General features: G+C 33.0%; 2 protein-coding genes across 6 annotated transcripts; one reads left to right on the top strand and one right to left on the bottom strand.

Annotated features, from left to right (window-relative positions):
* Positions 1-1,949: 1,949 nt before the first annotated feature.
* LOC132759581 (uncharacterized) lies at positions 1,950-8,794 on the top strand. 3 transcript variants are annotated; one of them, XM_060751394.1, is made up of 3 exons: positions 1,950-2,122; positions 3,934-4,240; positions 5,135-8,794. In XM_060751394.1, the coding sequence occupies exons 2-3, from the start codon at positions 3,946-3,948 to the stop codon at positions 5,293-5,295; spliced, it is 456 nt and encodes a 151-aa protein (XP_060607377.1). In that variant the 5' UTR covers positions 1,950-2,122; positions 3,934-3,945; the 3' UTR covers positions 5,296-8,794. The 3 variants fall into 3 exon arrangements, with proteins under 3 accessions (XP_060607377.1, XP_060607375.1, XP_060607376.1); XM_060751392.1 differs by having other exon boundaries at positions 3,931-4,240; XM_060751393.1 differs by lacking the exon at positions 1,950-2,122 and adding an exon at positions 2,639-2,751 and having other exon boundaries at positions 3,931-4,240.
* Positions 8,795-10,868: 2,074 nt separating this feature from the next.
* Positions 10,869-23,821, bottom strand: LOC132759583 (uncharacterized). 3 transcript variants are annotated; one of them, XM_060751396.1, is made up of 15 exons: positions 23,711-23,821; positions 23,322-23,430; positions 22,711-22,923; positions 21,104-21,240; positions 18,685-18,787; positions 18,148-18,293; positions 17,426-17,477; positions 16,792-16,875; positions 14,987-15,072; positions 14,041-14,112; positions 13,462-13,546; positions 13,147-13,247; positions 12,369-12,440; positions 11,797-11,926; positions 10,869-10,985 (listed from the first exon to the last, which is right to left on the bottom strand). In XM_060751396.1, the coding sequence occupies exons 1-15, from the start codon at positions 23,762-23,764 to the stop codon at positions 10,981-10,983; spliced, it is 1,449 nt and encodes a 482-aa protein (XP_060607379.1). In that variant the 5' UTR covers positions 23,765-23,821; the 3' UTR covers positions 10,869-10,980. The 3 variants fall into 3 exon arrangements, with proteins under 3 accessions (XP_060607379.1, XP_060607380.1, XP_060607381.1); XM_060751397.1 differs by having other exon boundaries at positions 21,104-21,237; XM_060751398.1 differs by having other exon boundaries at positions 23,670-23,789.
* Between the last annotated feature and the right edge of the window lie 1,348 nt (positions 23,822-25,169).

Raw genomic sequence — 25,169 nt, 5'->3', positions numbered from 1 at the left:
ATCTTATGAAATATTTTAATAAAATTTATCAACAGTAAACTGATATTGGTCCCATTATATTTATGGTTGATTCCTGAAAAAGTTTTAACATAGAATGTGTCTGTTATTTAATACACATGGATAATGTACGTAAATTCCGGAACAAAATAACTTTGCTATTTTAAGTAGGGTTTTATACGTTTAGAAATAATTTTGTACTTGTATCATTTGCTTTTAGTTAAGGCAATAAATTACCACATTTATTTCATACAGGCATTTTGGAAGTATCCTTTTTTAAAATTCAAACAATAATTTTTACATCAGATATATAGCTTTATACACTTTAAGAATTGAGCGTTACCAATACATTTTGATTTATATTTATAGAAAAAAATCGCTGCTCATTTGGCTTAATTTATTGATTTTTTCATTATAAAATACAAAATTGAACACAAGATTATGGCAAAATGTCAAGTTATTCCTATTTTTACCTGCTGACTGACCATTTTAAACTTTGTTTTACATAATGTAACTGACAATACATTAAACTATACATTTTTTATTGTTAATTTTACAAAATGGCGTGTTTGTTGATGATATACATGTATTACAAACAACGTTTTCAATCATAACCTAAATTTACGATATTTTCCTGCAGATGAACATAACGCTATTATATACATGTACAACAATATGTCAACTATCGAATTATGACAAACCACTTGCCCCTCACCACTGTGGGTTCGAATCCCGACAGGGACTTTGGATTCTTTCATGTGAGGAAGCTATCCAGCAAGCTTACGAAACGTCGGTGGTTCTACTCAGGTGCCCGCTCGTGCCTGATATAATTGACGGAAGGGCACTTGAGGTCTTCCTCCACCAGTAAAGCTGGAACGTCGCCATATGACCTATACTGTGTCGGTGTGACGTAAAACCCAATCAAACAAACAAACAAATCGAATTATGACAATAATATTTGTAAAGTTTACAATGTAACGTTACTGTAATCGACTGTACATCTGATGGGAAAAATGATTGAAAATCACGTTCTTTTGAGGGCGAGGAAATGTCAATTCTCAAAATTAATTATAAAATGTAAAGTGCATTGGAAACTCAATCAAAATTGCTCTGTAGTTTTACTAGTAATGGTTTTGAGATTTGGTTTTCAATTTGCAACATTACAACTACATGTATTGTAAACGGTTATGGCTCTACTTTTGCCTCAGTATGCCCCTCTATGCATTTTTTTTCAGGCGCGAGTGGACAATGTAAAACACGAACCTTCCGTAAGCTAGCTAAATTGATATATAACAAGAGATGTCCATAAAGACATCGCGCTCTACTTCTCCATGTGCTTGACAGTTAGAAAAGGAGCATAAAGTTATGAAAAAAAGGAAATTCAGAGTTATGGGACTTGTGCCAATCATGTAAGATAATCATAGAGAACAAATGTGTGAATTTCCAATCAATTCTATTCACTAGTTATGGAGATACTAGCTTGCACATCTTATCCAATGTGTGATTCCAATGAGATCGAGGGTTGTCACAAAAATTTGCATACAGGTTTAATCATGAAAACTATTTTTAGCAAATCATGATTTACTTAACGTACCAGTTGCAAAAGCAAACAAAAAAAATCGTAAATTGACTTTTAAGAAAACCAGAATATCGCTAATTTATTCGTGCCCTCGTCAATATGGTTGCACTATCCAAAAATATTATTTGTTATAGCCTATAGTTCGATCAGATACTTAATTAATAATTAAACGGGATCTGAGTTAAACACGCTTTTCATTATTTTTTATTAGTATTATTTTCATCATTTTTTAAGAATATGAAAACTAACACTATGAACAATTTTGGGAGGCGCACGCCCTATATTAATAATGTGGTCTAAGGGAGGTAATTCGTATACTACACCGGAAATTCTGACTAAGCGATGAAAACATTTTTCACCTGTGCGCATGCGTATTGACAATTCAATTAATGGCGAACATGTTTACAAATTTGAAACTTCCAACTTAAAATCAACGCTATGTAAAGACAAGAAATATATCAGATTTAAACGTTGGCGTTTTAAGATTGAGAATACAAATTGACGTAAAGTTTACTATTCTAATATTGAATACAGGTGTTCAAACAGGTAATACACCTTGATTTTACCTGGAATTTTTAGGTGATTCACTTCCGCCATATTTCATAATATAAGCCAGGTATGATAGCCTTTCGTAGGACAATGCTGCCACAAGGCGGTCATAACTATCATGGATGAATATAAATCTGTGGGACATAGCATAGTCAATATTAACATCAGTCTGGTTAGACAAAGTATAATATTTAGTTGCTTCGTTTTGCACATTTAACTATCCCATTTTTCTTTATCTGTTTATTAGATAAGTTCTCCAACAGTTATGATAACTGTCAAGTATTACTAAAGTTCAGATATTATATACTTGAAATATTTCTTGCATGTGGATCTGATTGCCATTGTATTTGTTTCGCCTTCATTATTATTCTTTACTATCCCAGAATTAAGTCGCTATAATTTATAAATAGACAAATATTTATTCAACATACTTAATTTTGCAGTCACGCCAGTGGTCAAGAAAAAATTTCACGTTTCGGTACGCCCTGGATCTGGGAAAGTATTTCAAAGTTATTTCATGTGTATATATATATATATATATGAGTTAAACGTTGGCGTTTTAATATTAAGAATACAAATTGATGTAAAGTTAACTATTCTAGTATTGAATACAGGTGTTCAAACAGGTAATACACCTTGATTTTACCTGGAAGTTTTAGGTGATTCACTTCCGCCATATTTCATAATATAAGCCAGGTATGATAGCCTTTAGTAGGACAATGCTGCCACAAAGAGATCATAACTTTCATGGATCAATATAGATCTTAGGGATCTACATTGTTGTTATAATAGCTCTCGTCATATTTCAAGTTTTGATTGATCAATATGCTGGCCATAATACATATATACGTGATAGCTGAGTTGGTTACACCACTGATTAATTATCACTCCTGAGGTCCTAGGTTTGATCCTGAGTTACACCCTTGGGATTTTTCAGTGACACTTTCAGTGTTTCCCACCTTCCTAGAGGTGTACTGGTAAGAAATCCAGGTAATCCTTGCATGCATAAGTGCTATACACTGGGCATGTAAAAGAACCAAGGGGTCTAATCATTAAGAGCTAGGGACTGGTGCTTGGATTCCCGTAAACCATTTTAAACCAGTATGATGTATATCTCTGATTATCATGTGATTAATTACATAAAACTTTCTGTCACAGATTACAACATGAATATCAAAACCAAATTGATTTTAGTTGGTTGCCCTGTATGATTCATACAATTCTGTGTGTTGTTGATCATGGGCTACCTCAATCTTGATACTGTTTCCTAACATCATGTGGGACTAGATGATTTAAAGAATGTTAATTTAGAGATATCAAAAGCAAAATGCTTCAATGAGCAAGTCAAGTATGGTCAAGCAGCAGTGAAGCTGTAGATTATGTAACGAGGGTTTGGTGCAAAACAGCTGTAATTCGAAATCGTAACATATTGAAGGAGTCACATTCATTTCACACCATTCTTTCGATATGAAGCTGAGCTAGTCATTCCTGTTAGAAATTAAACTTATTGGTGAAATAAGTTGATATTATGAATTCAAATCTGCACACTATATAGCTTTTAAGGTTTCAGATGCACACCTTACAACTAGTAAAACATGGCTTCTAGTAATGCTAGAGTCATAACTATGTTTCCCATATGCCACCAGTTACTGCATGTCAGTACTAATAGGTTTCAGTAGAAAGTCAGCAAGATTAATACTATTAAAATAAGTCAGTAAATTAATAGCAAATGTTTTACATAACAACTTCCCAGATTTGTTTGTTAAAACCTTTCTTAATTTGATATTATTTAATGTTTATTTCAGTAGAAAGAAACAACCATGCAGTACTATGACAGTAAATCTCAGTTGGACGGGAGCGAGATGGACTCCCAGTCCGCGTTTGAAATGCATCAATGGCCGTCCCATTACTCGTCACAGGCTAGTATGGCGAGTATCACCCCTAGTTACAAGAGTTACCTCTCGACTTACACACCATCTCAAGCCTCCTTCTTCGTACTTCCTGTCACAGCTGAAGCTCCGAATGAGATGCAACGGGCGCAAGATAACTGGGGATTTGCATTCTGCTCCTTATTTTGCAATCCTATTTTTGGAATTGCAGCCATTCTTCTTGCTGGTAATGATTTATTTGATCTATATTTCTTCAGTGATATACATACTCATTTCATTTTCCTTTCAGCTAGTTTGTATATAGAATAAATGACCACATGTGCAACTAATTATATTTAAAAGTGATGCATAAAATTAATATTATTTGACATTTTGTACATTAAATTTGCATATTAACTGTATTTTGAAAAAAAAGTAATGTATTTTATAAGCCTCATTTAAAAAAGTAATTCCTTCAATTTGCGATATTTCAAAAAGTAATGTATTTAATAAGCATCATTTTAAAAAAAAAGTAATGCCTTAAATTTGCATTATTTCAAAAAGTAATGTATTTAATTAGCACCATTTATAAAAGTAATGTCTTCCATTTGCATTACTTTATAAAGTAATGCATTTAATTAGCATCATTTATAAAAGTAATGCCTTCAATTTGCATTATTTCAAAAAGTTATGTATTTAATTAGCATCATTTATAAAAGTCATGCCTTCAATTTGCATCATTTCAAAAAGTAATGTATTTAATTACCACCGTTAAAAAAGTAATGCATTAAAAAAAGTAATGCATTCAATAAAGCATAATTGTTTTATTCACATGTTTTCTGTTTACAGATACATAAGTAAACTGTCAATATCTATACAAAAATAGTAAAAAGGAAGTTTTACAGTACAAAGTACAACTCAGCTCAGACTACAGTCTTATATTTCAATGTAACTAAAAGTGAACTGATATCAAACTAGTTAACAGCGATAATCATGTTTAAAAGTTTCTCATTATTTGAATAAGATATATATTGTTGTGAACAAAATTCAAAACTGTAATTTAATTTTGAAATGATGCAAACAAATATGTGGCTAATGATTGGTAAATTTGTAACCATTTATATTATTTTTGTTTTTGTAGAGATGTCTAGAGATTTCTTCAAGAAGAAGGAATACATACAGGCATCAAAATACGGGTCCTACGCAAAAGGAGCGGCATTGGGCGGGATCATATCCACCATCATCGTGTTAGTGCTAATTATAGCCCAAGTTTTACATTATAGACTCAAGTTTAACTACTAGCAGGATCTAGTGCGAGACTGCTAGTCCAAGGTTGTTTTAACAAGGCAAGAAAATACTGTTTAGTTTAAACGCATCCAGATTTCATTTACTTCCATAATCAGGGTTTTCTTTGTGGCAGTGAGAGTCGTAGCTTTGTTTCTATTTGAACTGAATTTTGTTATACCTTTTCAATGAATACAGACTAACTTATATGAAAATTATGTGTAATAAAATTGAATTTTTTGAGTTAAATTTTTGTTAACATTAAGTTTATTCAATTGTGCATGACCAAAGTTACAAAAAAAATCATGTTTTCTTTGTTTAATTTGGAAGATATTTTGCTGAATAGTTATATGTAAAATCATGATTTTTGGTTTATATGTGATCAAAATATCAATATCATTCTGTAATAGAATTTTTTTTGTAAATTTTATAGAACAATGCTTCAACACCAGATTTTTGTACTTTTTAATTGCAAAAAACGGTTTTTGAATTGTACAGTTTTTTCTTGTTTTTGTGCCATTTGTAAATAGAAATCATTACAAAATCTTTTTAATCTTGTATCATAAAATTTATGACTGTTTTACAAACAGAATGAAAGTGTTCATATGTATTTTTATGGTTGTGAATAGTATCTTTTATTTTTAACTTTTCTTTGTTATAAGATAACAAAATAAATCGTGATTCTGTTACATTGTTGCAAGCTTGATCATAGGTTGTGAATTATTCGCTTAAATTTTTTTTGAGCAACTTAAACCATGGGTAAAAACCTTTTTAAAAATCAATTTTATTTTACATGGTATGCTTTGCCATGCGAAACTAAAAATTTATCATCATATTTGTGAAGTTAAACTAAATAAAGCCATTTTCTGCATTATGTAAGTAATTAGGTAATTGTTAAGCTGGCATGCCTCGTGAGTCCAGATAAGTTTACAGATTTCTGATTTTCAAAAAAAAAAAATTGGGAGGAAAAAAATCAGTAATACATGTAGGTTTTAAGAAATGTTAAAATATTCATGATGCAAGTTTCCTAGTTAATCCAAGATTCAGACACTTGAAAGAAACCAGCAATGCTGGAATATTTTACACCATCTGTGTTTGAAACAAAATTTATAGGCCTTTTAGGAGTGGTAACCATTTTTCTTTTCTCGAACATTTTTTCTTAACTTCAAGCAATTTTGTAATCAATTTTACAATCTCTCATAACAGACTGTTATAAATTATTTTTGGAAATATAAGCATTTAACAGTCACTGTATTCTTGATTTTTGCATTGAATGAATTTTGCTCATTACTACTAGAGTTTTAGTTTAGTAGATAATTTTACACTTTTAGTTCCCAACACCAAAGTATGGCTGGGAAAAATTGAAAAGGCTCATCATGTGGATATACAAAATGTGTGATTGTGCATTTGTAAAAATGACTTTTTTTTCAAAACTACTTCAAGAACATGACATTTAATCAAATATGTGTCACCAACTTGTAAATTTGGTAAATTTTGAAAACTTCGAGGAATATTCATAGTTGTATATGTTGGCTTTACATGATTGCCCGTTTACAATAATGTATATAAATTTTTATCATGGAATATATTATATTGTATTGTTTTCAAATCATTTAGCCGCAAGCATTTTATGGTAAAGCAAGTAAAGAATGATCTTTATCATTTATATTGATAATTATTGTTATACATGATGGTTGTGACATGAAAGTGCTTATTTCAAGTTTTTATTTTTTTTGAGCTGAGCTTCCCATTCAGAATGTTTATTGTGATTTGTACATTTCACTTTTCATGAATTGCCGAGGGTGTTTGTGCAAAAACTGTGGTTATTATGTATGTACCATATACATTATAATTTATCATATTCAATCAAGTCACAGATATGTGGATTCTAATTTAGAATTGTTAAAGTCGCTGACTTAAAAACTTTAAGGTTTTCCTCTATTTTTTGCGAAGGATATGGTGCCGGATATTTTAAATCTTGGTGACTAAAAATTGCGATAGGAGAACGGGAATGGTTCATTCTGTGCGCAGCCTTGTGCCTGAATTAATGTGAGGCAGTTGAAAATTGGGATTGTTTCTGTATCAGTGAAAAACCTTAGATATTCACCATATGACCTGCATATAAATTTCTGTGAATTATAGCCGAACATCATTGTACCATCTGGTCTGTAAATGTATACTCATGACATGCTATAGAAGTATCCAAGATGACATTATGTATGCACATTTTGCATATGTATATTATGCCTTTCATGCACTTCTATTTGAAATTCTGTTTAATGCAAACCAATACATTGCTAAATTTTCACACTTTTCCCCCAAAGAGCAAGGTCATAGCATTTTCAAGCTATCACTTAAAGTGCCACTTTTACTACAACTATCTATACCAAAAAAATATATTTCTTCAGTTGTGATCACTTGTTTTAGTCTTATTTCCCTTAATATTGTTGTTGGGCACTTTTTTGGCATTTTAATTATCCCACTTTGATATATATGCAGTAAAATTCTTAGTATTTCAACTTAAAAACCCTTTAACCTTGTAAGGGTGTATTTATCAAGGGAAGTAATTTATATGTAAAGGAACTTTCAAGATTACAGGCCCTTGGATTGATTTTGATATGATATTTGTACATTATGTTGTCATGTTATCATGTTAAGAGCTTATAATATAACTTTATACATGTATAATACACAAGATCATTAGCATTTTCAAACTTTATTTGCAATTTTAACACAACATGATATGATAATTTTGTTTCTTGCATTCATTTTCACTAGATTCATATGTATAAACTACATGTATTAGTTAATCAGGCAATTTAACTGGTGTAAAAACAGTAAAAAATAAGAGAATATTGATATTAAAAGCATTTGATTTTCATTGAATACATGACAAGAGAGAAAATATAACATTCACAAAATCTGTGGAAGGCTTTTTTTAAAAACTAATTAGGTCAATGAATAAAAGTGCTTATTTATGCCCATATCTTCTATCATGTAATTTTTTGAAGCCACTTGATTTCTGGGCAAATTAACCGTAATATTTTTTTTCCTGAATATGCAAAATATCTGTTTAAGTATTCATGCATATTCAAATATTTGTACATCATGTTATACATATGCATGTATTTTGCAATACATTATCCATAATATATGCGTCCGTAAATCAATCAGATCTATTTTGGTTATATAATTTCTTTGGTTATATTATTTCTTTTTTCTGATATATAATAATTGTACACAGATAGATATTAATTTAGTTACTTAGGAACACAAGTTAATTCAATTTATTCAGTGATCTTTCTGTTTAATTCAGATTTCAGTTTAATATTCTTACAGATAATATAGTTTTTAGTCAATTCATATGTATATGTCATTAATTCATTTATGGAATCAGTTCTTATGTATATATAAAGGAAGCGAGGTATTTTTATACATTTTTATATAAAATATATACATATCAACTATTATAAAACCATTCCCTGTACTATAAATATATAAAGAATCTGAAAAAGGAGGAATTTGTTTTGTTGTTAATGTAAGCCTAGTCATAATACCAAGCTCGGTCATGTACCTGGCCCAAAGTGGTAGAGTGATGATGAAAATAGTAATAATGTGGTTTTTAAGTTTTATATCCTTTAAGAATCTATGTGTTGGGACATGGGTTATACAACTTTCGTAGAAAACTTTATACCAGATATCTGTTCTTGACATTGTAGATTATGGTAAGATTTTTAAGGAAATTTCCTGTATGATTCGAATATGAATGTCTGAGCTGTTGCACTTGACATTTTGCAACTTGATCACACCAAAACAAACATTTCTCAGGAATTGTAAAACGAAGTGGAATATTTATACCATTAGACAAAATCCCTACGCACGATAAAATGCGTGTATCTAGCGACCATGTTTCTGCCTTGAAGAACTGACTCCAAGCTATTGCATTGGCTTATTATACCCCCAAAAACGAAGTTTGGGGGTGTATATAGGAGTCGCCCGGTGGTCGGTCGGTTGGTTGGTCGGTCGGTCCAGACGTCCGTTGCATTTTCCTTGTCCAGAGCATAACTTGAAGACTAATGGTTGGAATTCAATATAACTACATGCAATGGTCAAGCACATTGAGAGGAAGTGCAGTGCATAAGAACCATAACTCTATCTTGACTAATTACAGAGTTATTGCCCTTTGCTACTTTTCCTTGTCCCGGGCATAACTTGAAAACTACTTTTTGGAATTCAAAACAACTTCATACAATTGTCAAACACAATAAGGGGAAGTGCAGTGCACAAGAACCATAACTCTATCTAAAGTAATTACAGAGTTATTGCCCTTTGTTACTTTTCCATTGCTTTTTTTGTCCGGACCATAACTTGAAGACTAATGGTTGGAATTCAATATAACTTCATACAATGGTCAAGCACATTGAGAGGAAGTGCAGTGCACAAGAACCATAACTACATCTTGACTAATTACAGAGTTATTGCCCTTTGTTACTTTTCCTTGTCCAGAGCATAACTTGAAAGCTACTGTTTGGAATTCAGTACAACTTCATACAGTTGTCAAGGACATTAAAAGGAAGTGCAGTGCACAAGAGCCATAACTCCATTTTGACAAAATACAGAGTTACTGCCCTTTGATACTTTTCCTTGTCAGGAGCATAACTTAAAACGTACTGGTTGGAATTCAAAACAACTTCATACAATGGTCAAGCATAATAAGAGGAAGTGCAGTGCACAATAACGATAACTCTATCTTCAGTATTTATAGAGTTATTGCCCTTTGTTCCTTTTCTTTTACTTTCTGGACTTATTACAGAGTTATTCAATTAAATTTCATCAATGGCCAACCACATTGAAAAGAAATGCAACATACAAGAACCACAACTATCTTTAATTGCCTACAACCATAACTCTATATTTCAATTATTTTACAAGGTATTCTGTTACTAGTAACATCCTCATTTCCGAAGCAGTCATGTGGGGGTATTAATCACATTTAGTGATAGTTCTAGTTTGCTAAGGAATCAAAAGATCGGATTAAGTCACGGTTGGCTGCAGGAAATGGTGATTTTTACGATATTTTATATAGTTTATTCAGAAGTACACAAGGAAACGCAAAAGCATTCGCGGGCATATTGGCTATTTTTCTTGGGCTTGTGTCGTGCGTCTTTTTTGGCCTTAAAATTAGTCTCCGAGCTATTGCTCTAGCTATTTTGCAAGGCAGTCATCTTTTTTTCTCCAAAAATTATGTAGATGTTTCGCATCGCAGGCTTAAGAACACATGCAACGCAGACATTTTGCGGTTATGTTTTCTAGGCTAGTGTGCTGCTCCTTATTTTGCCGTAGAAACTCCAAGCTATGGCACCGGCTTATATGCAATGGCATTACAAAATAATTGGTTAGTCCTACTGTGCTCCGGAAAAAAGTGCTTTTAGAGGGAGTGGGGGGGTGGGGGGGAGCACACAAGTAAATGTTGTAATGAAAAATAAAGCGGACGAAATAAAATTTCGTTGAATCTTTCATTCGTGGTTTGAGAAATTAAGTGCCCTACGAATAATAACGATTACACATTTGCTACAAATTCAAATTTCTGAGGACAACTACCAGAGAATTTCTATTTCTTTGTCAATTTATTGTTTTATAAGAAAAATGAACTCATTTTAAATAAATCACATTGGTAGATGCTCTTCACAGCAACATGTCCGGTTACCCTGAAGAATAAAACAAAACTAGAGATATTTAAAGTGACAATAAACAAAAAATCTAAATGATCCTTTCAATTTACCGGATAAGATATAAAAAAAATCTTAATGATATTTCATCGGGCAAGATATATAAAAAACAACTTATTATCCTTTTTTGTTTATCAGACCTGAAATAGACACTCCAAGTGATCTTTTCTATATTTTAAAGCGGTTTAATTCAAAAGGGGAAGACTTGCACATATCTCCGTAAAGAGGGTTAAGATTTCTTTTTGCTTTTCTGACTTCCTTTAACAAGAGAAATTAATGTTTTAACACTTGGCCTGTTGAAACCGACGGTGAGTTGCCTTTGTCACAGACGTAAAGAGACTGTTCAGCTAACATATAGGAAGAATCTGACTAGGCTCTATACAGTTGATACAGCTCATTTTAGCTAGAGCTGTTATACTCACCCAGACGTCAGCGTCGTATTTTGGTTAAGTTTTAGCGCGCAAGTTGGTATCTCCAAATCAGTTGAAGACAATTGGTTGAAACTTCACGCACGTATTTAAGAGCATAATAAGACGTCACTGTCCAAGGCCCGTAACTCAACATGTAATTTTACAGAATTATGGCTCTATTCAATTTACAAAATGCTAGGTATCAAGCATTTGGAATAATCGAGCACGCTGTCCTTCCGATAGCTCTTGTTTCTTTTTCCATTGTTTATTTAAATCGTTTCAAATTCAAAGCTTGACAAATCCATTATACAGGAAATAAATACGGCACATCACTTGAAGCGTCACAGAATATAAAATCACAATCACACAAAAATACTCACCAATTAGAGCTGACCCTATATTGTTTGTAGATGTGCAATTCATGTTACAAAAATCTGTACGGCAGCAGTGGGAACACACAGGGGCGTGACGAACGGATAACGACTTGATTGAACGCTTACTTGTGCATACCTAAAAATGATGTCTACATTTCAATATTATTATGAATAGTATCTAATTCTTCAATCACCTGCTTTTCAACATTATTATCATCTAGACCACTACCACCACCACCACCAACAACAACAGCAGCAGCAGCAACAACACTGTTTTATTCAATTATACATCACCATCGTCATTATTTTAATCATCATCATCGTTATCGTCATCATCATCATCATCATATTATTATTATTATTTTATCATTATTATTATTATTATTATTATTATTATTATTATTATTATTATTATTATTATTATTATGTTGACTTTAATGTTTTCGCGAAATAGAATATTTAATAAAAGATGAAAATGAAATTACGGTCTTCTGTTACAGGATTTATGTACATGGTATTCATTATGAGAGTGTGCAAAGAACAAGTTTCACTGTCTATCAAAATTTAAAAAACCACACCTGTGAATGTGTACATCCCATAATATAATGATCGTTGTTCTCTCCCCATTTATACTTTTCTATCGTACACACCTGAAATAATATATATCACACATCATGCATTTTGTTTATAACAGATTATTTTGATATAGTCTTGAATAATTATTAACACAAAGTGTAGTGAAAACCTGTGACTTGTGTGGTATGAAGATTTCATTTCCAAATTTCTTAAAAAATTTTTATTTGCAATGGTAATCATAAATGGGTGGTATAAAGATACGCTGGCCATTTTGAGTTTGGTCTTCAAAGTACTGTGTAAAATAAGTTAAAGTCCCAAATTGAACATTTTAGTTTTATTTTTGACATGAAATATGATGAAAATAGGACAAAAAAGACTGTTCATTTTATATTTAATTTTTGAAGAAACAAAACCACCTGGTGAAAATAGCCTAGCTATATCTAACATAGGCAACAAAATGAATATGCGGTCTCAGTGATCCAGTGGGACGCGAATTCAGAGATTGCGTTTTCGACCCACAACTTGGACAACACAAAAAAAGTAATTTTCTAGAAGAAAACATTAAACCGTTGCCTCTCATATTAATTACATTTTTGTAGTGCTTTACATATACCAAAGCACCATTGGATACTGCTTGTCCACTGGAGCGAGTGCCGACTATAAGTACAATGTACATATGCACATTAAAAACAAACTGAGTAATTTGCGCAAAACAAAGTCACAATGGTTCCAGATCTAAGAATAACTGGAAATAAAGAACTTAATTCAAGAAAAGAAAACCTGATTTGTGTCACACAGCTGCACGGTATTACAGCTACCACTGTTACCAGTATGGGTACAGTCAAAGCATAGTGGTCCTCGTTTCCCAAGCGTCTGGAGACCTGGAATAGACAAAGCTCAATATTCTCAGTTTTATTCTTTTTGTTCAATACTAATGAAGAACATGTGTTTGAATGTGTTATATACGTTATTTGGTCTACCGGTTTAACATTAGGATTTCATTAATCATTGTGGTGTTGATTATTTTTGTTTAATCAGATTTTCGATATTAAGCATGGATATTTCGTGAATTTACTCAATCATAAGTTGTAGAACCTTCATCACCGCATCCTTTGCTGTTACAAAAACTGCCATTACAACACTGAAGGCATCCATTATGTCCACTAATGCTGTTACAATACTAAAAATAAGAACATTTAGATTTCTAACAAGCAGAATTTGTGTAATGCATTTGCCAAGCTTTGAATGTGGCTCAGGGCAAATAAAGTTTAAGGGACTTTGATACCTTAACACTAAAACTGAGCAACAATCTGTATTATTTTTGTAACCTAGTGCACGGAAGTTCAGTCTGGCCTGCCTCTAAGTCTTACATGTTATGACATTAGTTATACATAATGTAAATTGTTTCTTGGATATTTAAAACAAATAAAGTACATGTACTTTATTTGTTTTCATAGAGAATTCATATAAAAAGTAATCTGGCTAGTCAAGATGGCTTGATTTTGTGCATATTTTTAGCCCGTGAAATGGAGGCAATAATTTTTGTCAAAATCGCCTTTTTAAGACAATAGGAAAAAACATCTGTTTACATATATACCGATGCCCAGATGTTCCTAGAAATGTACTATTAAGCCCTATCAGTGCCCTGGATATTTAGAAACTGGTGAAACTTACCTTTGCATCAACGCATCCTGACCTGAATAGTGTCAAGTCAAGACTTCTGGTGTATTTTTGTACGTAACACACCTGAAACATTAAAGATATTATGTTGCTGTTGTTGTTGTTTATTCAGGAAATTAGTCATCTTGAAAAATAACAGTGGTTTTAGACATGTTTGCCCAATTTGTGCAGTTTGCATAAAACATTTTATAGTCTATGCAAGAGATAACAAAAGGACCAGCTTGAAAGTCAAGATTCATGATAATTTGTTTCAGTAATTAATATGCACAGGATGACAAAAAGTTATTTGAATTAATTTCTATTGTCCGAAGTTGGAAAGTTGCAACAGATCGAATACGCATTGTCATTGGCTTCAAGCTCTCGCTCTAGTTAAAACACTCCAAAGGTTAATTGCAACAATATGGTGGCTGATTTGTTCCATTTTTGTTTTCGCCCCGAGACCCTGCCAAGCGAAAAGTCGAGAATTAACAAGATAAAATGGCGGGGGCGCGGAGCAAAAACACGCTAATTAGCTCTGCGACCCCACCGTTTTATTTCTTAAATCTCGTTCCGCGCCCCCGCGGGGCGAAGTTATATTTATTAAACTTTGTACCGCGCCCTCGCTGATTTGCGTGTTTTCGCTCCGCGCCTCCGCCATTTTAATTTGTTTATTCTCGACTTTTCGCTTGGCAGGGTCGCGGGACGAAAACACGAATGGCACAAATCAGCCACCATACAACAATGAGTCCGTTTTCTGTTTCATTGATGGCTAAACTGTCGTATTGTCACATTCGGGACCTCACGTTATTTTGTCCTAAATATGATGTAAAGAGCAAAAGACAAGCGATTGAAATTATGATAAATACTAGTACTTGGTATATGTCATTAGATTATCAGAGCAAAAATATATTCGTTATGTTTCACTAGCAGCAATTGTCCAAAGAAATTAAAGGTATCATACTTCGTTTTCACTTTGACATCTCGATACACGGTCACAATACTGCAAGCTTGTCATTCCATCGCAATTAAAACACCATGTTCTATTTCCTAAAATGTGTAAGCTACCATCAAAATATGAAATAGAAGATATTGAATGAGTGTAGGTTCAATACCGAATTTACTGAATTTGAGGAGAGTAAAACAATATTATCTCGGTACGAGTATATGATAAATCATGTGATGTTATGATCCTTTATGTTAGTCATGTTACGTTACTTTCCTTTACTATAGTCATGTAACGTTACTTTACGTTAGTAATATTACGTTACGTTAGTTACAAAGAATCATTTTTAGCTCTACGTTTTTGAAAAAATACAGGTTTTGTTACAGTCATGGCGGCGTTCCCTTGCCGTCCGCAAACATCAACCTTGATCATTCCTTTTTAAGTTCTCGGTGTATTGTCTTCATTCTCGGCCACAGCAACCCTTGGGACAACCTATTGGACAACAACTTACAAAAAGTTGAACTGACCTTGACCTTAAGATAATCTTGACCGTCGAGGTCATATTATTGAATTTCGGTTGAATTGTCATAATGTTGTTATTTATGTACGGATTTGATATAAATTTGGACAAAATAAGCCTTGCTACGAAACAAACATATTGACTAATTTAGATGTGACCTTGACTTTGAGTGACCTTTAACGTCAAAGTCAAATTAATCAAATTATCAAGTTTTTTTCTGTAACTGGTTATAGTTTTGTTAACCATAAATGGATAATTGGATTACCTTCATATTTAGACAAACATCTTTTAGGTAAGGATCTTGATGTATATCAAGCTCAAATTGGCCTGGATTCATGTGTGACATTGACCTTGCAGGTCAAATTATTGAATTATCCCTCATAATTACTGTAATTGACTGTAACTTGGTAAGTAATGAACGGATATCTTCATATATGGACACAACAACCTTATGGGCAAGATCTTTTTAAAGATTAAATTGACCTTGAGCTTCAAATGACCTTGACCGTCAATGTCATATCATTGAATTTTGATTAAAATGTCATAATTTTGTTGTTTATGTATGATTTTGATTTATACGTACTTGGACAAAACAAGACTTGTGGTCAAACAAACATATAGAATAATTCAATTGTGACATTGACCTTTAATCAAGTTAATGAAATTCTCTTATTTTCTCCATAGCTATGACATTTGGACCATGTGCACAGTTTTAGATGTAAAATCTAGATTTTGACGAAGTTACATACTTTTGCACTTTGATATCAGCTGACCTAGATAATTTTATGAAAATACCTACTTTCTTGTCCTTTGTTCTACAGCTATGAAATTTGGACAGTGTGCACGGTTTAAGATATAAAATTGAACTTTGATATCATCTGACCCAGATAATTTGACGAAGGTACTTACTTTCTTTGATGTACAGCTATGAAATTTGGACCATGATCACTGTTTCAGATGTAAAATTGATCATTGAACATTATGGTAATGATTCATAAAAACAACAAGTGTTACAACCTTTTATTTGTTTGCTTTTATATAAGGTAAATAAAGTAAATTGTTCATTGACGCGCCTATAGTTAAGCGCAATTTTATTATTTTTGTATAATGCAAATGACGAGCAATACAATTTTAACGGAGTTCCAAAAGTGGCAAGGGTATGTGATACATTGTGTTTCGTTAAGTCATGTTGCGTTACGTTATGATAAAATTCGTTACACAACGTTATGTCATGTATGTTATCAAACTGTTATTATACCCATCACCCACAAGTTTATGAAAGTTGTCATAACTGATTGAATACCTGATGTCGAAGCGCTTACTGTCGGGCTGGTAGAGGCGCTTAATGTTTGAATAGTTGGAGAAGTTGTTGATATAGTACTGCAATCTACGAGCATAAAGTCGCAAAGATGACGGCAACGACGACCATGATGATGATGAAAAAAAGGGAGAAAGTGATTAATGCTGCAATAAAAGTTACCGAATTATAAGGAAAATCGAGTAAATGAAATCTTTGTATATTCTCATATCGTCTAAACGCACACCTAAGCTATTATTCATAATCCGAAGATTCACGGAAAGGGCCGAGAATATGCGATTAGGAATATCGTATGTAAGCGACGCCACTCATTGTTGCTTGATATTTTCAATATTTTAAAATTACTTTATTCATAAATAATTTTACTTTCACGGCCGTTTTAACATAACATTCCACATGAATATATGTATGCACTTCATTTTCACCAAAAACTAAACCAAAATACACACAAAATACGTTACGTAATCTTCGAGCAAGCTGGGATTAAAATAGTATTTAAATTTTAGGTGCAAGACATTTTTTTCTCGAGCTGTGCTATAAGGAAAGTATATTTTTGTTTTCATATCTAATAAACCTAGGTATTTTTTAGCCTTTTTAAATATCATATACATATACTTACAATTTTCACATTCATGAGACACTCCTTTTGTATCCTTTTTACATACTGGAGGCTAAAATCAAGAAGGGCTTTTAATAATCAAAATCTTCATGATATTTAATTTGTTATGTGTATAACTCGTGATTTTGGCAGAAAATAAATGCTTATTTCCAACATAATTGTAATATGTCACTTGTTGAATAGAATATGCAGCCCTTCGTACTTGGGCAATTTATACGTCACCCATTTGTAAACCCGGCTCCTGTTTACAGTCAAGTGTGATGATAGTTTGCCGTCGTCCCCCCATTATCGGGATAATGTGGGCTGGTAGATCGATTTTTTGAGCCACAAATTGAGTTGGCTTTCCAAAACAATATATCAAATTTCAAAAGAAGAAGATTCCGTTACACATAAGCAGTCAGCATGGTATTGATTAAGCATCTGTTGTAATATCATCAATCGACATCTAACAAAATGAAGTGGCAAGTTGGTTAGTGAAAGTGTTTGCCTGTAAACTAAAAGGTCTAAAGTATGATGGTGAAATTACACGAAACTATATCGAGTTCCTACCATCTTGGACTCGTTATTTCGACTTTTCATCGTTTCGTAGTTTTAAGTTATGCGTACGTTTACGCGCGCGCGCGTGTGTGTGTGCGTGAGCGTGTGTGTGTCGCGATGGCCCTAACGGGACACCGTTATATCTATCTTACTGCAAACACGGGACACCATAATATTGTACTTACTTCAAACACTTTATTATCTGGTTTATTGATTTTGAAACCGAAATATTCGTAAGTATTGGAAAACGAGTATCCGCTAGCGTTCATACCCATAATTTCAATTTGGACAGGTACTTGGGGTGATAGATCAGACGCTGTCCAATTGTAAACTGAAATGGTAATGGAAACATATTGAATTATATTGAAGATTTTTTTTCCGTTTAAATGGTCAACATAACATTGTAGAAATGAGGAAAAGTACAAGATGGATATTTGGTTGCTGAAATTGTAAAATAATAATTAGTCATGTTCTTCCTCGCGAAGAAAATTAATTACATTTTTTTTACAATTATTACATAACATTTTTATTTACCATTATCATTTTATCGAAATAAAAGAAAGATGTCAAAAAATTAAACATACGAGGTAAAGTGTAAATGTTAAAAATACAAGTGAAGTAAAAATGAGACGAACAATTATTTAACCAGAAAGCAAACGCAAATTTATCTAATTTTACCACTGGAGTAGAAATCAAATGTAAAATTACTAGCTTAAACTTACCACTAGAGTAGAAATCAAGGGTAAAATTAGCATTAGGCCACGACATGCAGACTTGCCACCAATCACAATCTATCCCGCGAACAACTTTATTCCCCTTGAAAATCTGCAAGATTGTCCAAAGCAGACCAAAAGTACGAGTTTATAAAAGCAATATAAAATGATAAGAATTTCCAGGACTTTTTCTTTGAGCCACTTTTTAGCGTGACGGGCTGACATCAAAATTACTATGTCTCTGCTGTATTTCTTTAACAGTCTATATGAACTTTACTATCCCTATATTTACTTTACATATAATGGTTTATTTCTGCTATTTAATGAACATCTTAAAAGGCATGTGATATAAAAATAAAAAGGAATATCATTCAACTTTTTATCAGGTAAATTTTATAACATTACATTTTAAAATTAGCACATGATATCTCATAAATGATATATGTAAGCTTCACAATATAATATTATGCTACTTAGACTTACACATTTTTAAAAATACATGTTAACTGTCATCAGGAAGGTGACTATATTCTGTAACATATTTGTTTGCAAGGGATCAGGAAAGGGGCTGGGAGAATTATTTCATAATTCTTCTGACCACAGTCTGAAGGCTTTCTTGTATAGGAAGGTGGGCAGAGAAGGGTCATCTATAGACATTTTCAGGAGATTGTCAAGGGAGGGGAGGAACAGACAGTTTCTGAGTGAAGTTTTTATTAGGTTCTGCTTGGCGAAGCCCCTCTCACAGGAATCTCTGTGCAACCTCTGCAGCAGCAGGATAACTAGACTTGTTCTTGATTGCTAAACTAGCACATGAAGTAGAATCAGTCACTGTTTGGTTGCTTGGATCAGACCCTAAAGCTCTAGAGTAATGGACAAAGCCCAGAAATTCATTCCTTCTCCCTTCAAAACCAACTTTGCCAAAATAATCTGACACAGTGTCAATATCAGAGCCAACAGAAGAAAGGTGGGGATTGAAAAGATTCCAGCTGAAATAAGTAACGCCGAATCTGTGCAACGCAATTGCAAAAACGTATACTAGTAACACAGTAAGTAAACGAACCAAAATATTTTGTTCTAAATTAAAATTAAAAAAAACAAATAATCAGCGCATACGGCTGCTACGACATTATACTCTAACCAGCATATTTTTTATTTTCAGGAATATGTTTACTTTTTTTAGATCATTCGTGAGAAGAAACACCTGGTAACCGTTTTGAAGGCGACTTTTCTGTTTCATCGAATACATGTAAATATGTACATTTAACAAAATTAAAACATTTTTCTTTCATATTCTGTATACCTAAGACATTTGTCAAATCACAAGAGTCGTATAATAATAGAAGGAAGCTTGTAAAATAAGATATAACTTTTTTCAATGATATAACCGCCGTTGTTTCAATGCTTTATTAATGACGTAAAAATGGTCTTAATTACTTTTTATCTGTTTAATTAAGTGTAATATGACACGAGTAGATTGAAAAATGTCCCAGGAACACCGAATATAAAAAATCATAAAGTAATATATACGTTATTATATTTAAGATATCAACGAAACAAAAAGTTGTCATCAATATGCTAGACATGTCGTCATTTTCACGAATGATCTTGAAAAATAAACATTTTCATGGAAATAATTTGATGAGGTTGCAAGTAAAATGTCTCAGCAACCGTATGCACTAACTCATTTCTTCAAATTTGAATTTTTTTAAAAAAATGGTACATTTACTTATAGCGGTGCCCTTTTCAGAAACTGAATTGCAAATTCTGCGTTACTTTTTTGCACAATTCCTGCATTATTTGCACAGTCCTTCGTCACTGGATATACACGGTTAGTAATTCAACGGAAAAATGATCTTGATTTAATTGCAGGTGTTCTTATTTACAATAGGTCAATAAACGCAGAGGCTTTTTGTACATGAATAACTGTTTGGTATGTCCCCCTACTCGTAAAGCTCCCATCTATTAAAAGTATACTATTCTAAGTCTTGAGTAAAACATTTTAATCATATAAATTTATTGAAATTTATGAAATTATTACTGAATATGTCTAATTTGAATAAAAGAATGAATAAGCTCTGTGTTGTAAGCTGCGTTCTCAAGTAACGTTGGTCTTTTCTTTAAAAAAATCTGCTGGTTTTTTAATGACATTATATATTCATATTGTGACCACCTAAAACATAACGTATTTCCTTTGTGTGAAGTCAAAACATGTTTATTTGATTTTTAAAAAAGAGATGTGTAGCAATAACTAATAAGTTCTATTTTCAAATTTGAGCATAATATATCTTACCATAAAGTTAAAATATCGTGTTTAGGCTCCTCTTTGCCGCTATGCTGAAAATCGTGTTGCCTCGATATGAGAATTGACAAATGAACTACAATTGCCGATTGGCATGGCGAGAAAACAAAAGCTATATGTTCGGCTTACCAATCCATTTGATTTGAGTAATTGGTACATCGAGCGCGTAGAATATAAAAAAGGCATTCCGAGAAAGTCATAGATTTGCAAAGGTATATGTCCATTTCCGTCTGCATTCAAACGAGTGGCATGGCAATTGTCGTCTGCTTACAACAAGAAAAACATGGGTGTGACTTGTTATTCTTATCCAGAATCAAAGCACAATGTAATTTATTAAAAGACCGATGTAAGGCTTTTTTTCCTGATTAATTTAAAAGTTAAGGAATCGTTTTCTTCTGAGCTTAAAAGTACACCCAAGCGAGTAGTCAAAAAAGCTTCTAGTTTCTACATTCTGCCCTCATCCTCCCACCCCCATATACTCACATTGTCTAGCGATATAACGCAACTGCACTAATCAGGGAGATGGTTGAACAATAACAAATAAATAACAAGAACCGGTTGAACCGGGTGATTCTCCCCGAGCAGGTTTTGGACACAGAAAATTATAAACATTTAACAAAGGGCAATCACTCCAAAATTAGGCAATACAGAGTTATGGTTCTTTGCACTGCACTTTCTATTCAATGAGATCTATCTACCTATAAAGTTTCATGTTGATATCTCGTATAATTTAAGAGTTATGTCCCAGACAAAGTTTAAAGGTTAAAAATGAATAAAGGGCAATAATAAAAAATAGGCAAGGCAGAGTTACTGTTCTTGTGCACTGCACACCTACTCAATGAAATCTATCTACCTACAAAGTTTCATGTTAATACTTCTTGTTGATTCAAAATTGTGTCCCGGACAAGAATAACGGACGGACGGACGGACGGACGGATAGACGGACGGACAAAGCGGCGACTATATGGTCACCCTTCGGGGAGCATAATAATTCTGCGCTAGGTAAATACCCTGTATTCACATGTGCATGTAATACATTAAGGCTCTGGCAGCGATGATGGTTTCGTTATTTTCCGTAGATTTATCACGCCATGAGACGATAAGATTGTGTACAGCTATATACACTTTTCATATATATGCAATGAAACAATAGAAAGAGCATCGAAACACGAGGTTATCTGATTTGTACGAGGGGGACGTGGCCCCCGAGTATTAATCAGATTGCCTCTTGTTTTGATGTTCTTTCTCTTTTGTCATAGTCAAACATAAAAACACGTTTCCTGCTGTCACAATATGAAACCCCGGGGAAAAAGTAACAAATGAACGAGCATCTGAATATGATATTTCAATCGCTGTCGTCACAATAAGTAAACCCCAGCAAAAATGAGTCAATCAGTGGGCATGCTTTAGAGTGCGGGTAATTAATACCTGCATTCCAGTTAACGCACTGTGCATGTATATGTATACGATTTAACTCTGACACATTTGGTTTAAACATATTTTATTTAAGCTCGATTGCGAAACAAGTTCTTGCAACTTATTTTAATCACTTTCGAGTCCGCTTCCTGGAACCTACCAGTACATGTGTCATAAAGAAACATGGTCGTGACCCGAGTAGGGCTCGAACCAATAATCCCCGAGTTGAGAGGCAGACACCTTAACCACTAGACCACCGCTCCCCTTAACTCTGACACATTTTCAAAAACTATCATACAATTAAATGATCTTAAACATACCAGTGCCGTACACAATCCAGCCTCGTGCATAGTCGTAAAGTATGTGTTTGATGATATTGTTTGTAGTAACGCGTAAAGATGAGATATTGTTGTGGTTGTCCCCATACTCTTCCATATTCCACGTGAGTCGCTTGCCCAAGATATTTGCTTCTATGCTCAACTGGTAAACGTCCGGTAAATAAGGAAAAGGTGGAATTGGAGTGGTAGGTGGTACTGAATAGAAACAACCGTTATGCAGCTAACTTTTGGCAAATTGAACTTTTTATATATGGAATTTAAGGATAAAAAATAGACCGAATGAAACGCGATTAAGCTGATTTTTATATCACTCTCCTAGATAATAATATGTAGCTTTTTTAAATATTTTTGAGAAAAGTCCCTAATATGAACAAATGTTGTGTTAGATATGATTTATTTCGGATATTCACCCGCGAACGAAATGAAAACTAGAGAATCCTATTTGATGAAGCCTAAAATTACATTGGCTAATTTATATCACTTTCTTGGTGTCGTCTGTTTGCGCTAATGGCACCATGCCATGCGACAAGACAAATTAGATTATGTGAATTATACGGCAAAGACCGTTAAATAACGTAAATTTCAAAACTTACAAGACGGATCGAGATAATATGTGTTTGGAGGAGCGCATGTAGAAGGATAAATAAAGTGCTGGCGAGGAGAATATCCATTACACGATATCATCTGTCCTATGAAACATGCCTGTATATATAAATCCATGAGATTAGCATGATACTTTTTAATACATGTAGCTATTTTGTCATGAAAAGCAAAACATTTTATCACAGAATAAGTAAGTGAAATGATCTATATGTTCTATCGCCATCGAGAAAATGCATTATTTCTTAATGCTAAGCCTGGTCAATGATTATATTGTTTACATTTTTAACTACAAATTGCATTCATAACACACTGTTTATGTAGTTGATTTGTATATATACCTATCTTAAATAACCGTTGCATTCATCGTTGGAAAACTTACTACAAGAAAAAGACTCCTTCCAGAAATATCCATTTCGATTAATTTTATTCCCATTAACTTTTATTCATGTAGTTATAAGACTGTCAAATTTAACCATGATAAGAGTGTAACATTTTATACGGAAGAACAGGGGAGACATGCGCGATTTTTAATTCTCTCAGGAGATAATAGAAAAAAATAAACAACGACAAAAAATGAATCATAAAAAAATCTAACACTCATCGTGATTTTGTCAATACAGACAAAGAAGAATAAACCGGTGTTAAACTGCCTATAAACACTGGTTAGGGACTACTTGTATATGCGGCTGTTATGTTTTCTCCCTCGCTTACATAGTTTACAAAGCATTTTAAAGCAACAATAAAAAAGCATTTTCATTTATATTTTCAGTTCTTATATTTTTTTCTTTTCATACAATACCTACATACAATAAAAAATAAATAAATAAATAAATATGATGGCAATTACAATAATAATATCCCAAATAATCAACAAAAAAGAAAGTAAACTAATTGTCACGAAAATTCGATGATGTATTTGCAGAGTCAGTGTAATTCTAGGATTGTCATTAATTAGGACGGGTATACAGTGCTACCACTGTATACACAGTGTACCATGTCATGGGGGGAGCCTAATTATTTGTGAACCTTTCTTGCGAAAACAGAATCAGACTTGTTTATATACTATGGTATATGTGAGTGTAGCTCAGAAAAGTATATGATTCGTGTCCGGTTCATAATGATGACTATTTCTATAGAATAGTCTCTGTTATTTGGGGAACAACTTATACCCTGCCCTGGTTATGACGTAGGTACTGTATCTACGTCATATCCTTTTAACGCTGGCGCCGAATATTGTAACAAGGAAGAAATGAATTGTTGAAAAAAAATGAAAAAAATCGCTGATCAAAACAACAATCGATAGTAGTAACTGTATCTTTTAAATATGAATCGATAAGACGTCAGTGATTTTCTGTGTGTCCTATAAGCAGCAATTTTGTTGAGATTTTCCACGATTGAAGCGGATTTGTTCTTGATGTCTTTGGTGGGAACATGCCTTTTAGGCCTAGAGATCTACATGGAACACTGAATCAAGAAGGATATTATATGGACAGAGAAGTTTTCTTAGTCAATTCAGATTTAGATCTTCAAAAGATTGTTGTCGAGAACAGTTTAATTTTAAATTATTTATATGCATTGTTTTGTGAAATGAACATAAGGTTGTACTTTGTCTAGCTTTACTGTACAGTATCGTAAATTGACAATTTTATAATGACGATCCATGGATCTACTCTCACCCGCGGCTATTCATTTAGCTATGTCTGTATCTCGCTATAATGATAAATCATTCGCTGTGTGGTAACGATGATGATTGTAATGATGGAGGGTTCATCTAGCTAGGTGCACTTTGCTATTTTCAATGGCGTTAAGAATGGTGGAATCAAGGAATTTTTGTTAAC

This window comes from Ruditapes philippinarum, unplaced genomic scaffold (assembly GCF_026571515.1).
Source record: "Ruditapes philippinarum isolate M1 unplaced genomic scaffold, ASM2657151v2 ctg5290_1_1_1_1, whole genome shotgun sequence".
Classification (NCBI taxonomy): Eukaryota; Metazoa; Mollusca; class Bivalvia; order Venerida; family Veneridae; genus Ruditapes; species Ruditapes philippinarum.
The sequence above is the reverse complement of the archived record's forward strand: the minus strand, read 5'-3'. Positions and strand labels throughout refer to the sequence as shown.

Bases quoted from the DNA above. Each gene is read 5' to 3' on its own strand.
- LOC132759583 (XM_060751396.1), bottom strand. From the start codon at position 23,764: ATGGGAATAAAATTAATCGAAATGGATATTTCTGGAAGGAGTCTTTTT. The intron at 13,248-13,461 runs GTTCTACAACTT...TGTCTATTCCAG, and splicing joins CAAAGGATGCGGTGATGAAG to GTCTCCAGACGCTTGGGAAA. The intron at 12,441-13,146 runs GTTTTCTTTTCT...ATATTATTTCAG, and splicing joins AGCTGTGTGACACAAATCAG to GTGTGTACGATAGAAAAGTA.
- LOC132759581 (XM_060751394.1), top strand. From the start codon at position 3,946: ATGCAGTACTATGACAGTAAATCTCAGTTGGACGGGAGCGAGATGGAC. The intron at 4,241-5,134 runs GTAATGATTTAT...TTGTTTTTGTAG, and splicing joins TGCAGCCATTCTTCTTGCTG to AGATGTCTAGAGATTTCTTC.